The 15,279-nt window shown below is 64.6% G+C and overlaps 2 protein-coding genes across 5 annotated transcripts; one reads left to right on the forward strand and one right to left on the reverse strand.

Annotated features, from left to right (window-relative positions):
- Nucleotides 1–6,222: 6,222 nt before the first annotated feature.
- On the forward strand, nt 6,223–8,946 carry NR2C2AP (nuclear receptor 2C2 associated protein). Of its 4 annotated transcripts, none has more exons than XM_074565472.1 (6): nt 6,223–6,277; nt 7,374–7,420; nt 7,560–7,650; nt 7,773–7,878; nt 8,200–8,463; nt 8,565–8,946. In XM_074565472.1, the coding sequence occupies exons 2-6, from the start codon at nt 7,380–7,382 to the stop codon at nt 8,597–8,599; spliced, it is 537 nt and encodes a 178-aa protein (XP_074421573.1). In that variant the 5' UTR covers nt 6,223–6,277; nt 7,374–7,379; the 3' UTR covers nt 8,600–8,946. The 4 variants fall into 4 exon arrangements, with proteins under 4 accessions (XP_074421573.1, XP_074421574.1, XP_074421572.1 ...); XM_074565473.1 differs by having other exon boundaries at nt 6,234–6,277; nt 7,378–7,420; XM_074565471.1 differs by lacking the exon at nt 6,223–6,277 and having other exon boundaries at nt 6,294–7,420.
- Nucleotides 8,947–9,442: 496 nt separating this feature from the next.
- RFXANK (regulatory factor X associated ankyrin containing protein) lies at nt 9,443–14,822 on the reverse strand. The gene is made up of 10 exons (XM_074565908.1): nt 14,689–14,822; nt 14,025–14,239; nt 13,723–13,800; nt 12,933–13,013; nt 12,507–12,572; nt 12,230–12,330; nt 11,093–11,218; nt 10,506–10,572; nt 10,188–10,268; nt 9,443–9,817 (listed from the first exon to the last, which is right to left on the reverse strand). Exons 2-10 carry the CDS (start codon nt 14,230–14,232, stop codon nt 9,759–9,761), a joined length of 867 nt encoding a protein of 288 aa, XP_074422009.1. The 5' UTR covers nt 14,233–14,239; nt 14,689–14,822; the 3' UTR covers nt 9,443–9,758.
- Between the last annotated feature and the right edge of the window lie 457 nt (nt 14,823–15,279).

The raw sequence follows: 15,279 nt of genomic DNA on the forward strand, positions 1-15,279 counted from the left end.
GCGCCTGGAGAGGACGGTCCAGCATCCCGGTGGAAGCAGGACGGCTGCCCACACGTGGCTCCCAAATGTCACCCCACTCCTGCAAGGGCCTGGGCACCCTCTGGGGTGAAGATGCTCCCGCTGCCCCACCACCACCGCAGCCAGGTCCTGCACCCGCAGCAAGACCCGCATCCCACCCGCCTGCTGCCCCCATGGGCTGCCCAAACCCTTCCTCCCACTCTTCATCTTCCTAAGTTTCATCCGGAAAACAGGCAGCACCGGCAGGGTCTGATCCGCATGACGCATCATGCGCGGGTCGGGGATTCACCCGGGAGCCCGGCTCCTTCCTGACCCAGGGGCGGGATGGGGGAATCCCCCTGCACCCATGTCCCATGGGCCACCCTTCGCTAACGAGCACCGGGCGCCGTGACGAAGCTGCACCCAGCCGTGACCCTGTGCCAGGATGGGTCTGCGGAGCGCAGGGGCTGTGGGGACAGCGGAGCCGGAGCCGCTCGGGGACACAAACCCCCCCGTGGGCTCGAAGCAGGCGAGAGGGGAACGGAGGGACCTCAGCACCCACCCGTCTGCCTCCCAGGGAGGGGGGACAGGCCCCCGGCAGAGGCAGCGTGGCTGATGCGCCGCCGGCCGTTTGTCTTGCCGAGGAGGGTGCCGGCAGTGAGTTATCGGAGCTCTCCTCTCGAGTGCAGATAAATGTCATAACAGACACCAGCCAGCGCGGCTTATGGATGGGGATTTAATAGACACCTCTCCCCCCGCCACCCGCCTCCCCGCGCCGGCAGCTGCTCCGCACCCGGGGACCGCAGCGGGTCCCCTGGGATGGGCACCAGCTCCTCCACCAGCACCGGTTTGGAGCCCCGGTGTGTCCCCCCCCAACCCCGGGTTGCTCCCTCCAGCTGGGAGGTGACTTCATGGGGTCCCCCCACTCCGTGGCCCAGCCTGGAGCCCTGACATCCCGCCGTGGCCATCCCTTCATCCAGGTGGGAAAGCCAGCTCCACCTGGCGTGGAGGGTTGTCCCCATGTCCCCATCCTTGCCTGGCTTGGGGTCCCCTCCGCACCCCCAGCCCCACGTCCAGCCCGTCCTTGTGATGTCGCCCCGAGAGTACCGATGGCCCCATCCGGAGCTGCTCCCACAAGGCAGAACCTGCTGTCGCCCAGTGCCCGCTGCTCCCCGTGTCCCCCAACCCCACTGGGGACAGGCTGGGTGGCCCCCGGGGCAGCGGTGGTTGGGGTGACTCCATCCCTCAGCCCCTCGGCCCCGGCCCCGGCAGGTTTTGCATCGGCGCCTGCTGGGGTGAGCAGGGACCTGAACGCCTTTTTGAGCCGGAACGCTGGGTTTCTGGTGAAATCCTGCAGCAGTGTTGCCGTGACGACCCTCCTGCAGCTTCCATCCAGAGATGTTTTCCTTTGTTGTGACAGGGATGTGGGGAGGCGGCCGCCGGCAATTGGGGTGCGCGGTGGCGATGGCGAGGAGCTCCCACTGCCAAGGGCCAGGACCCGCCACCACCCTCGGGGAGACCCGGTGGGGCTCCAGCTCCGGCGTGGGGCTGGGGGGGGGGTCTCCACAGCTCCAGCACAGCCCTGGCTTGGCCTCAGCCACCCAGGGGACAGCGGAGGGGCCCGGAGCCACAAGTGACATGAGTTTGATAGGTCTCAGCCAGGTCTCGCTCCCATCAAGGGCCACAACAGAGAGGTGGCGGGGCCAACCTGCAGCGTGGGGACAGGTGTGGGGACACCGTAGACTCCTGAAGGGGATGGAGGAGTTGGCTCTGCGAGAGCAGGAGGTGAAACACCCTCGTCACCCAGACGGCAGAGCCGGTTTGCCGGGGGTGGCGAGGCTGGGAGCCTCCTGAGCTACGGTGCTGCCCGGTTTGGCAGCCGGGGCCACGGCTCCGTGACCGGGGTGCTGAGCAGCATCGCCACGGCCACCCCACGGGTGCTGAGCACGGGGGGCCGGGGTGCCTGGCACCCTCCCTGCATGGCGAGGGGCTCCCCAGCTCCCTGCAACTGGAGCGCGGCCGCGTGTCCCAGTCCCCGCATGGCCCGGGGTGCGCGGGGGGACCCCGTCCCGCGCCCCGCGGAGCCGCTTGTTATTCCGCTCAGGTCCGCTGGCGGCTAATGAAGCCCGTTCCAGGAGAGCTGCCACATTCATCGGGAGAGCGGCTTATTAATGAGGCCTCTGCCACCGCAGCTGGGGCCAGCGCTCGGGGCACTGGCACGGGGACAGGCAGCGGGCGGACGGATGGATGGACGGCTCCATGGCAGCCGGTGCCTGTCCCGGCTGAGACGCTGCTCCGAAGCCGGGGTTGGAGCCGGGCAGGACGCGGGGTCCGCTGGGGAGGGATGGGCTGAGACCCGGCACCACGGACCCGCTTCCACGCTGCCCCCGACCCCTGGCCCGTGGCTCCTCGCCCCCGGCTGCGGCTTGTTCCTGCTTTTGGCCGGGGCCAAACCCGCCCCGCGGCACCACAGCGGCGAGGGCACGGAGGGGGCCAGGCCGGGGGCTGCAGCGTCGTTTCCCCCCGCTCCAGGGATGCAGGGACCCTGCCCTGGCCAGGCCCAACTTTCCTCCAAACCCGCCAGCAGGATGCATTGATTTTATTTTCTGTTTCCATGGCAACTGCCTCCTTCCCTTCCCCCTTCCGGCAGCCGGACCCGCTCCTTCGCCCTCCCGCCAGCACCCACCCGCCAGCGGGGACACGGGCAGCGAGCCAGCACCGTCCCCTCCGTTGTCACCCCTGGGTGTCACCTGTTGTCACCCCTGGGTGACAACGCCACCAGCTCAGCATCCACAAGCAGGACCCGACCCTGCACCCAGTGCCCGCCGCGGTGCTGTTGGGTGATTTTGGGGGGGGAGCAGCCATCGGGGTGGGGATGGGGGACACCAAGCCCGGTCAGCCCCTCTCAGACACCGGCAATAATTAGCAGCAGGGCGGGTGGGATGCCGTGCGGGTTCATTAGCCAGGGCGGTAATTGCCCAGCCGGCACTGGGGATGGCGAGCAGCATCTCCCGTTAGCAGAGCCAGGCTCATTAACGGCACGTCCTACCCCGACACCTGCTCACGGCCGATGATGTGCCGCATCTCCGGCGGGGAGGACACCGGCACCGCAGCAGCCCGGTGCCCTCACCCTTTGGGAGGAAACGCCGGTTTGTGGCTTAAAAGCAGGACTACGATAAGATAATTATAATGATATCCTTTTATCCATCTCCTTCCAGAGGGACGCACTCGTCACCGCCCCGCACAGCTCCTTCCCAGCGCGGAGATGCCACCACATTGTTATTTAGCATTAATTACCGGCTCTGCCAAATCCTGCCCTTCCCGGGCCCCCCCACCCCCCCCGGGGACCCCCGGCCCCTCTGTGTGGGCAGGGGGGGAATAAAGGCAGAGGCGCATCCCGGAGAACAGGCAGGGCCCTGTGCCGGGCGGAGAGGCCGCGGCGGTGAATAGCGCCTGTGCCGCATTCACCGGTAATCTCCAGTGTTTACACGGAAGTGGAAATCAATTGCCGCAAGTAATTAACGGCAAAGGGCACAACCACCCGCTTCTTCTTTGGGAAGCGGATCCCGGCGCCGGACGGGGGTTGCTCGGCAAAAGTCACACGCCGGCACCCGCCGCACAAAAGGCATCGGCACCCGTTTCCTGCACCGTCGGCATGAGGTGGCCGCGCCGGCACTGGGCCAGCATCCCAGCGACTCCCGGGTGGGAGCTCGCACCCGGTGGGAGCCGGGGCGGTCTGGATCGGTGCCGGTGCCCGGTTTGGCACCAGCCTTCCCATTAGCTCTTGGATAAACCGCAAAGGCCCCCCTGGCGGGCGGCTGAGCGCTGGGGCTGGACGGCAGCCGGGAGCCAACGCCGCCAAGCTGCACCCGGCACAGCCCGGCGCGGAACAGCTGCGGTCACCACCCGCCACGTTCCTCGAGAGCGAGGAGGGTGAGGAAGATGCTGAGGCCGAAGAGCCCCAGGGCCAAAGCGTTGCCCCCCCACCTCCCCCCAGCAGGGCTGGAGGGGCCGGGGGGTCACTGAGGCGAGGGGGGGATGGTGCCGGCAGGCGCAGGCAGGAGGTGACACAGGCAGCGGTGGCACTAACAATAGCCTTGTCCCCAGCACGCGATGAGCCAAGGGGCAATTAAGGCGCCTGCGGTTTTTGACCCAATTTCTCAGGCAAAACTCGGCGGGGGGGAGAAAGGGGGGAAGGAGGAGACAGACAGAGCCTGTCACGCGTGTCCTAGCGTGTGTCGCCACCTGTGTGTGCTCGATGACATGCGTGTGCAGGCGTGTGCACAGCCCCAGGCAGGGACCGAGCCCCCCACGCCACGCTGCGAGGGGGAGGTGACGGCTTTGCCGCACTCGGCTGGTTTTATTTTTGCTTGTGGCTGAGCGCAGGCAGCCTCGGCGCGGCCGCCGTGACTCATGCAGGCAGCCCGGCGGCCGGGGAGCTCTGGGGGGGCTGCAGAGCACCGCTGCGCCGTGTCCTGCCGCTGCCTCCCCCAGCAAGGCGGCCGCGGGGACCAGACGGGGACCTGGGACCACCGCGGGGTCAAGGCTTGGCAACCTCAGCAAGCAGCGGGGCACATCCACAAAGAGCCGGGGCCGTGGGCAAGCGTAGCGGCACCATATGCCTGCGAAGGATAATTTTAAGCAGCTGCTGTGTTATATGTGGGGGGGGGGGCGGGGGGGGGGTGATTTCTCTGCAGGGATCCTCCAACGTAGGGATGCTCTGGTGCAGGGATGCTGTAATGAGCAGGGATGCTGTAACGAGCAGGGATGCTGTAGCATGCAGGGATGCTGGGATGGGCAGGGATGCTGAAGCACACAGGGATACTGGAACATGCAGGGGTGCTGGAGCACGCAGGGGTGCTGGGAAGTGCAGGGATGCTGGGATGTGCAGGGATGCTGGGATGAGCAGGGATGCTGGGATGTGCAGGGATGCTGGAGCATGCCGGGATGCTGGGATGTGCAGGGATGCTGGAATATGCAGGGCTGCTGGGATGAGCAGGGATGCTGGGATGTGCAGGGATGCTGGGATGAGCAGGGATTCTGGAGCACACAGGGATACTGGATCAGCAGGGATGCTGGGATGAGTAGGGATGCTGGGATGTGCAGGGATGCTGGGATGCTGGAGCACGCCGGGATGACAGGATGTGCAGGGATGCTGGAGCACACAGGGATGCTGGGATGAGCAGGGATGCTGGGATGTGCAGGGATGCTGGAGCATGTCGGGATGCTGGAGCATGCCAGGATGCTGGGATGTGCAGGGATGCTGGAACATGCAGGGCTGCTGGGATGAACCGGGATGCTGGGATGTGCAGGGATGCTGGGATGAGCAGGGATTCTGGAGCACACAGGGATACTGGGATCAGCAGGGCTGCTGGGATGAGTAAGGATGCTGGGATAAGCAGGGATGCTGGGATGAGTAGGGATGCTGGAATGTGCAGGGATGCTGGAGCACGCCGGGATGCCGGGACGAGCAGGGATGCTGGAGCACACAGGGATGCTGGGGTGTGCAGGGATGCTGGAACATGCCGGGATGCTGGAACATGCCGGGATGCCGGGACGAGCAGGGGTGCTGGAGCACACAGGGATGCTGGGGTGTGCAGGGATGCTGGAACGTGCCGGGATGCTGGGATGAACAGGGATGCCGGGATGAGCAGGGGTGCTGGAGCACGCCGGGATGCCGGGATGATCAGGGATGCCAGGATGAGCAGGGATGCTGGAACATGCCGGGATGCCGGGACGAGCAGGGATGCTGGAGCACGCCGGGATTCCTGCACAGCCCGCACTCCCGGCGCATTCCCTCTCTCTCGCTCTTCTCAGCCGCGCTCCACCAGTGCCACCTACAGAGCTGGCCCAGGAGGGCACCCAGTCGCCCCCAGCCCAGGGCCCGCCGGGGTCCCCCCCTGGAGCCGGGTCCGGGAGGGGAGCGTACCCCGACCCCAGGACCCTGCAGCGGCCGGGGAGGGGGGGGGGGCGGCTGGGGCGGGGGGGGGGGGGGGGGACGACCTTTAGGGGGTTGGGGGAACACGGGGGGACGGCACCCACGAAAGTGTGGGGGGGTGGGGGGGGTGTCGCCGGGGTGCTGCACCCCCACACGGACGGCGGGGGGGGGGGGGGGGGGGTCGGGGGGGTGTGCAGGGCGGTCCCGCACGCCCCGGTCCCGGTGGCGGGGAGGGCGGAGCGCCGCGGCGGGGGCGGGGGCGGGGGGGGGGGCGGGGAGGGGGGGGCGTTCCCGGACGCCTGGGGCCCGGGGAAGCAGTTCCGCCGCTTCCTGCGCCGGGCGGTGAGTGAGAGCGGCCCGACGGGACGGGGGTGGGCGCGGGGAGTGGCGGCGGCGGGTCCCGGGGGTGCCCGGTGCTCCCCGGGGGTCCCCAATGCTCCCCGGGGGTCCCCAGTGCTGCCCGCGGGTCCTCAGTGCTGCCCGGGGGTCCCCAATGCTCTCCGGGGGTCCCCAGTGCTGCTCAGGGGTCCCTAATGGTATATGGGGGATCTATGGGGATCCCCAGTGCTGCCCGCGGGTCCCCAGTGCTGCTCAGGGGTCCCTAATGGTATATGGGGGTCCCCATTGCTGCCCGGGGGTCCCCAATGCTATCCGGGGGTCCCGACTGCTGCTCAGGGGTCCCTAATGCTGCCCGGGGGTCCCCAATGCTGCTCAGGGGTCCCTAGTGGTATATGGGGGATCTGTGGGGATCCCCAGTGCTGCCCGGGGGTCCCCAATGCTGCTGAGGGGTCCCTAATGCTGCCCGGGGATCCCCAATGCTGCTCAGGGGTCCCTAGTGGTATATGGGGGATCTGTGGGGATCCCCAGTGCTGCCCGGGGGTCCCCAATGCTGCTGAGGGGTCCCTAATGCTGCCCGGGGATCCCCAATGCTGCTCAGGGGTCCCCAATGCTGCAGAGGGGTCCCTGATGGTATATGGGGATGCCCAGTGCTGTCCGGGGGTCCCCAATGCTATCCGGGGGTCCCCAGTGCTGCTCACGGGTCCCTAATGCTGTCCGGGGGTCCCCAGCTCTTCTCAGAGGTCCCTAGTGCTGCCCAGCGATCCCCAGCGCTGTCTGGGAATCCCCAATGTTTCTCGGGGGTCCCCAATGCTGCCAGAGTGCCCCAAGTGCTGCCGGGGTGTCCCCAGTGCTGTCTGGGGGTCCCCAATGTTTCTCGGGGGTTCCCAATGCTGTTCATGGGTCCCCAGTGCTGCCCGGGGATCCCTAATGTTTCTCGGGGGTCCCCAGTGCTGCCGGAGTGCCTCCAGTGCTGCCAGGGCATCCCCAGTGCCGTCCGGGGGTCCCCAATGGTGCTCAAGGGTCCCCAATGCTGCCCAGGAGTCCCCGTGGCTGCTGGGTGTCCCCGTTTTTGCCCCTCGCTGACCCCGTCTCTCCGCAGGCAGCAATGCCCGTGGAGCCCCTGATCTGCGCCGACACGGCCACGCGGTGAGTCCCAGCGGCCACCACCCCGGCGGGTCCCCCTCCTGGGTGCCGCGCGCTGTCCCCTGGCCCTGTGGGAGACTCAAGTCCCGTCACTGACGCTGTCCCCGTCGTGTCCCCGGGATGGTGGCGCGTGTCCCTGCAGGGTGAGCTCCGTGCTCAACCGGGACGTGAAGCAGTTTGGGAAGAAGCACATGTTCGACGCGAGCGAGGAGACGTGCTGGAACTCGGACCAGGTAGCGGGGACGAGGACAGGGACAGCCGGAGGGGTGGGACGGGAGCCACGCACAGGGGGACGGGAGCCGGGCACACGGTGAACACCCCGCTGACGGAGCCCCGGTGTCGTTCCTGCCTTCAGGGCACGTGCCAGTGGGTCACCCTGGATTTCCCCCGCACCGTCAAGGTCTCACAGCTCCACATCCAGTTCCAGGGGGGATTCTCCAGCCGGCTTTGCATGCTGGAAGGTGAGGAGCTGGTTGGGGGCGGAATGGGGGTCCCTCTGCCTCAGTTTACCCACAGCTGCTCCTTGTGGGGCCCAGAGGTCTTTGTCAGCCATTCCCAAAACCCGAGAGGGGCTGAGGCTGTGGGATGGAGCAGAGCGGGGTGAATAGCGAGGACCTGGGGTTCTCTGGGACAGTTTGGGTGCAGACGGGAACTGGGTCCGTTAGACGGCCCACTGCTCCCGGCCCCGCAGCGGAGCCATCGCGGGGAGGAGTTTTGGGGGCAGCGGAGGCTCCCCCAGCACCCGAGCTTCCCGCGGCTGCCTCCACCCTCGCCCTCCGCAGGCTGCAGAGCAGGGGAAGAACTGGTGAAAATCTCCGACCTGTACCCCGAGGACACCCACGCCATGCAGATATCCTTTGCCGCGTTGCGGGCCGGGTCGAAGGGCTCGGTGGGGGCGTTTTCAGAGCCACCCGCGGCTGCGGAGGGACACGGGGGGCGATGGCAGAGCTACCATTTAAACGACGGACCTGCGGGTGCTCTTGGCACTTTGCTACCGCTAAAGCAACTCGGCAGAACGGGAGCAAATCCAGACACCACCAGCCGCGGTACGCCGGGGTGCGAGCCCCACGCGTGCCCCCTCGGAGCAGGTCTCCCATGTGTCCTGGTGTCCCCCTGACTATTTTTTTCCTTTACGAGCCCCGCACAGATTCCAGGTGGAGGAGACGGTGCTGGATAAGCTGAAGATCACCTTTGAGAACAGCACGGACTTCTTCGGGAGGATCGTGGTGTACCACCTCGGGGTGCTGGGCGAGAGGCTCTAGGGCAGCGGCGAGGGACAGTGGGGGGCTGCTGCCCCATCGCCCGCGTTCCCCCAGGGGGGCTCTGCTGCGTGGGGGGAAACGGGACAGCAAACCCTGCCAGCGGGGACGTGATGCCCCCAGCTGCACCCCAGGGTGCTGAGAGGGGACCCCCGCCCCACGGGATGGCAGTGACAGAGGGACGCTAGCGCAGAGATCCACGTGCTGGACTTCTGAGCTTTCGGCGGGACGCAGCCTGTGTAACTGGCCAAATAAATGGTGTCCTCGCGCCTTCTCGGCTGCTCCATGGGCAAGTGGCACCCCGGGACCGAGCCCTCTGGGGTTTGTCGTGGCCGTGCCAGTGTGTGGCTTGCGGGGGAGAGAGGAGAAGTGCCACCTCCGCGTGCTGTGGGCTCTGGCTCACTCTCACCTTTGCTAACCACCCCAGAACTTCTCGGAGTGGCTGTTGGTGGCCTCGCAGGGCTACAGCTCGGGGTCGCAGCGTTGGCCGGAGCCGTGCTGCGTTCCTGGCTGGCAGGGTGATGCTTCCTGCAGGGTTTTGCTCCTGCCTATGGATATCTCCCTGGCTGGTTATAGCACTGCGTGAACTTTATGAGCGCAAGAGGGAGCTTCCCTCTTCAGAGAGACAGCTCTGGAGAGGAATACCAGGGCACTGGGGGGGTCCAGGCCTTGAGGAGGTTGGTTGGCCCAGTTCCCCTCAGTTCCCCAGTAGATGGTACTGGGATTGGGCAGCTGTGACAAACTGAGGCACTTGGACAGGGCTGCACACGGCTGCTTTAGAGTTTACTTCCAGCAGTGTAACACCTGAATGCACGCACGCGTGAAGCAGCCGAGCCTGGACAGGGCAGAAATGCAGCTGCCCTGAGGAATGAGTGTCCCGGGGCGCGAGGCACCGTGGCCGCGCCACCCGCCGGGAGAGGCACAGACCCACCGAGGGCAGGCAGTTCCCAGCCTCCTCCCCGTGCTCCTTGCTTGAGGCATCGCACCGCTGCCCATTTCGGGCCGGCGTTGGTCCCAGAGGAGAGCCCTGCGTCGGCCAGGAGACGCGCTGGTGCTGCAGCAGCGCAGAACAAGCCGCCGCGTCACTCCGCCTCCTTTTTCAGAAATAGCTTGAGGATGTGATTTTCGATAACCTGTTGGACTAACGGAGGGGAGAGAGGTAAAGCCCAGGGAGGCCAAGCCTGTGAGAAGCCAGTACCGCTGTGGGCAGGACCCAGTCACCATTTTCCTCCCGTTTTCCAGTGGGAGCCTGGAAAACCCCTTTCTCCAGGGGCCTGTCCCCATCCGCCCTGGGCCAGCCCTGTCTCCAGCACAGCTCTGATTTGGAGGGGGAGCAAAGGGAACAAGACCCGTCTTGATTTCTCTGGCTCGGTTTTCTCTGCATGGCAGACTGGGGAGCTGTGGTGGAAGGTCAAAAAAGGCTCCGAGCAAGGCTGGAAGCTGGGAATTGCCTGGAAGCTTTCCGGGGAGGGAAGGCAGGGCTCCTTGCCAGGCACAGAGGGGACACTTGCCTTTCTTGTGTCCCAGGGCCACGGCCAGATCCATCGGGGTGTAGCCAGAATCTGCCTCCGTCGTCAGGTCGGCGCCGCGAGCTGCAAGCAGGCAGTGGAGATCAGGGCACGGTGCTCCCCTGCCAACGCGGCGTCCCCTCTGGGTCAGGCACAGGGTGAGGGGACCCCCAAAAGGTGCCTGTCCAGGCTGGGCAGCCCCCCGTGACACCCCCAGGCTGCTCTGTTTCTCCCCCCAGGCGTGTCACGCTCTCTCCCCAAGGCGGTTACCAACAAGCAGCGATTCGAGGCCAAGGACTAAGTGCAGATCTTCCGCGTTACCTAGTAGGGCCTCGACACACTTGACGTGATTGCCACGCACGGCGTAGAGCAGAGGAGTGCCGCCGTTCTGCAGGGAAAGGGAAGGGGCTGTGTCATTGCCTGCCTCACGCGGGGCTGTGATGACAAACTCCGACTTCTCCCGGAGCAGCAGGTCCCCGTCCCACTGGGATCCCCTTTCCACCTTCTCCCAGCTCCGGGCTGGGTGTTTTCTCGCAGAGCGGCTCTGCGCAGGTTTTATTCTCTGTATGCAATACGATAACTTTTGAATTGAGTAATTTTAAAGACAACCTTAAGTTCTGAGCGCTCTTTCCTCGTGGCTGGTAACGTCACCAGTGTGAACAACTGAGGAAACCATTTAAAATTATTATCCAGATTAATTTCTCGGAACAACTGCATGAGCAGGCAAACGAGCGCTGCGAGCCTGGGAGGCATCTAAGAGAGAGGCATTGCTGCTAACTCAGCCCAGTTCATGATGTGAACTCGCTGCTGCTTTTTAAAAATGAGCTTTGTGGAGCCCCGTCCGGAGCTTGGTGTCGCTCCCAGCGCTGGCACAGTCCCCGCAGCAGCCTGGGCCCGGCGGCACTCACCCAGTCGTAGATGTTGATGTCCACGTTCCTCTCCAGCAGCATGATGACGATGTCGGTGTAGCCGCCCATGCTGGCCAGGGACAGGGCGCTCTCCCGCTCCTTCGCCAGCGCGTGGGGGTCAGCGCCCTGGGGACGGCACAGGCGTTAGCCCCGACGGGCGACGGGAGCCCTGCTGAGACCTGCGGCACTCGGCACAGCTCTGCTGGGTACCCCAGGGGGGCTGATCATGGAGCCAGGTCCCGACGGCCTCTTAGGGCAGAGATGGCTCACACGTTCCCAGGGACCTCTCCTTACCAAAGTCCTTACTGGGCATATTTTAATCATCATCGAACATGTCGGGTGAGGACGTAAAAGCCATTCTCCAGTGTCAGTAAACTAAGCCTGATGGTTCCTGTTACTCAGCCCTTTCCCCCATCACTATAACACTGTTACCTGCCCTGTCCAGACATCTGTACGGTATCCACCGTCTCTTTTGTTGCTCATTTACCTAGAAAACCTCCTGGTCCTCCAGCCCTGCCCACCACGGACCTGTCCCGGACTTCATTATAGCCTTTATCAATGTATCACCTCATTTATTTTGGGTTCTGTTTGTCTCTCTGGTAATGCATTGCAATTTTGCTGCTAATACAGTAACGGAGCCCGTGCTTATGTGGCGCGAGCGCTCGCTGGTCATTGGCCACACGTGGATGTGGGACTGAGCTTTGGGGAGCAGCTTGATCCGTAGGATCCGGTTCCTGCTCACCCCCAGACAGTCCTCGACTGCAAGCCCAGCACTCAAGGACGATGCAGCAATGAGTTCATTAACTGCAACGATACCTCGGCGAGCACATTTGCTGGCGGATTACAGGGCCCAAGTGATAAGCCTGATCTCAAATTACCAATAAGCAGATATTTAATTACAAACAGTTATTGCTAGCTGGGAGATAAGGCTCTTCATGCTTCTGACTTAGCTCACAGCCCAACGGGGAGTAGCATCCGACAGCGTCTGAGCCATTAGTTCTGCAAACGCGTCCTGTTTGGTGCCACGGGAAAGGTCGGCTGAGACGGTACCAGGACGGTGCCGGACAATTTGGCAGCCACCGGGGTCGGAGACGGGAAGTCTCCTGTTAACGAGGTGCTGCGTGAGTGTGGCCTTACCCATTCCAGAAGGTGACGGACCGTTTCGATCTCTCCGAAGGCCGCAGCCCAGATCAGCGGCGTGAAACCTCTCTCATCGGGTTTATTTACCAAGTTCTCCCCTGCGCAAACAAGGATGAGACGTAAACAGGAAGGGTAGAGCCCCCTCCGCTCCCTATCTCCCCAGGAAACCCAACAAAGGCTGTCAAACTAAGCCAAGGGTTTATCAAAAGGCATGCTATGACCTGGCAGGACTCTACGGGATCTAGGGCAAGAATCCAAAGGAAGAGACGGGTACCTTTCCGAAGGTGCTCTTTCAGCTGGCTGAGCTCTCCTTGGGCAGCAAGCTGGTGGATGGACAACGCTGGGGGACAGAAAGAATTCACCCATCAGGACAAACTTTCCCCAGCTCGGCACCCACTCTCTGTAGGTGGGTCCCTGCAAGTCTGGGGTGGTGGCGACTGGGCAGCCCCTGGCTGAGCCGCAAAACCCCAATGGGTAACTAACACCCTCCCGCCGTACCGCGGCAGGGACAGCCAGCCACGGCGGGTGCTGAGAGCAACAGCACTGCAGGGCGACGCCTGAGGCCATCCTGGAGGACGCTGAACAGCGTGGCAGCAGGAGACGGAGGGAGGCTCCAGCCCCTCTGTCCCTCTGCTCCCTCTACACCTCATCTGCACCCACGGTCTGGGATGCGCAGCCCGCTCTGCCCGGTGATACTCACTGTCCAGCGTGGCTGGCAGGGCTGAGACCTCGTTGCCTCGCTGCCTGTTCGTCAGCGTGTTCGAGTGCTTCAGGGGGAAGCCTGTTCCAGGGAGAGGAGAGAGTCAGGGCACGTCTCCTCCGTGCACAGGGAGGAACGACACTGACTTGAGGCCAAGAGCTTCAGGAAAGCTCAGGTCTCACGCGCCTTATCTGACACAGGTCCCTCCTGTCCCTGGCAAAAACTGAATCCTGAAAAAAAGGAATTATTCCCTTGCAAGTAATGAGCCTGGAGACTGAGGTTTCACTGGTGTGCAGGGACCGACAGCTGAGGAGGGAAGATAAACCAGCCCCAACAGCTGCCCAAGGGTGGGCAGGGTCCATCTGGGGCACCACGGGAGGCAGGGATGTGGCATTAATGGCATAATTGCACACGACATACTGCAGAGGACAGCCTGGGGGATGCACTCAAGTTCATCCTTGTATTTCCTACCCTTGAAGAGCTCCACTTAGAAATCTGAATGTTTTTTCAACAAGTGATTCGCAGTTTAATCAGGAAAGTAGACGGAAAGAGTTTGCCATCTCTGGTTCCACTGCATGGAGCTGCAGCGACCTCTCACTGCTGTCATGAGTCATCAGCAAGGTCTGGATTTGGACTTGGCCTTGACACGTTATGGGAGGGACCGGCAGCAGCAAAAGACTTTTTTCTAGCTGCTTTTGTGGGATGAGTGATCCAGATGACCTCTCCCACGCCTGTCTCCCACTGGGGCTGCGCCTGAGCATCTGCGAGCACCAGGCTCTGCAACACTCACTGTCGAGGGCCGAGAGCTCGGTGCTCCTCTGCTTGTCCATCGAGGCAGCCGAGGGCTTCGGGAGAGCGTCTGTTCCACCTGCAAAACCAGGGTGGCCATTAGGGACCTTTGTGCCACTCGCTGGGGAGCAGGCTGGGCTCCACGTGCAGCAGAATGGGACCCAACCGGCACAGTGAGCACCCCATGTGGACCCCAGGGAGGAGGGCACGATGATCCTGGTTTACAGCGGGACAGACACTACAGGATCCCGGGTCCGCGTATGCCCTGAGCCAGCTACCACCACCATCACCCCCAGCACTCACCGTCCCCATGCTCCAAGTGTGGCATGTCCTGCTCCGGCTGCAGATGCCCCGGGGGGGCACCACTGTCCCCTGTGTCCCCGGTCCCAGACAGCTCCTCTGCGGCTGATGCTCCCTTGGCTCCTTTTTCACCCTTTTTCCGGAGCTCCTGGGCATCCCTGGTGTTCGGGGGGGTCTCCACAAGACGAGGGCCGCCTTCTTCACCTTCCATGGGGCAGCTGCCACACAACAAGGCAGTAGGAAGGGGGAAAAAGCAGGGACATCTCCCAGGACGGAGAGGGAAGCTGTGGTGGGGGGAGGCTGCCGAGTCCCCAAGCACAAAAGGCTTGCGGCCACCAAACTCTGCCGTGCCGGCAGCACAGTTTGGGGTCCCGCTTGCCCTCCCTGGCCAGAATCCCGTGCCCCCCTGTGGACAAAAGCTCCCGTGGCGGCAGCGTTGTGAAGCTGCACCGCGACCGTCTCCGTACGGCTCATCCGAGCATGGCCGCCTTCCCGCTCGCAGCAGGACCAAGCCAGGGCTGGTGGGAGGGAACCCCCCCCCTTCTCCCCAGGCACCCCACTGCCGTCCCCAGCCATCCCTGCCCGCCTCGCCGTCCCCGGGCTGGCCGGTGGGGCCTGTCCCGGCTCAGGCCAAGCCGCTGTTCCCCGGTGAGGAGTCTGGGCTCACCCGCGGCATCCTCCGGCGCAGGCTCCCCCCGTGCCAGCACTTCCCCTTCCTCCGGCCTGGTGGGGCCCAGCCGGGCTGGGGGGCACCGTGGGGGCCCCCGGTCCAGCTCCACCTGCCCGGTGACGGCATGGAGGCCGGACGAGGCGGAAAGCCTGCCGTTAAAGCGACAGTCCCTCTCCTGGGATGGTGGCGGGGACGCGGTGGCCATGGCAGTGGCCATGGGGCAGTGGGTCCCCACTGACTTGGGGGGGGCACCCACCCCCCACCATTTGTCCCTTGTCCCACACGGGGCCCTACGTCCTGCTCCCGCCTGAGGAGAGCGGCTCCGGCCACCCGGGGCCTGAGGGTGGGAGCGCTCCAGCCCATGGCACCATGGTGGGGCTGTGAGGGGACAAATGTCTGGCAGATGGGGGGGGTCAACGTGGCGGGGGGGGACGACCCCGGGCCTCACAGTGAGGTGACATCCCCACGGCCCCATACAGCACCAGGGGGTCCTGGGGTGTCCAGTGCTGGGTGACCGAGGCCATCGCCCGCCCAAGGCCTTCTCTCGCCCAAGGCCTCCACGCACCGACCGCGGGGGGGGCATCCATG

Source organism: Larus michahellis, chromosome 23 (genome assembly GCF_964199755.1).
Source record: "Larus michahellis chromosome 23, bLarMic1.1, whole genome shotgun sequence".
Lineage (NCBI taxonomy): Eukaryota > Metazoa > Chordata > Aves > Charadriiformes > Laridae > Larus > Larus michahellis.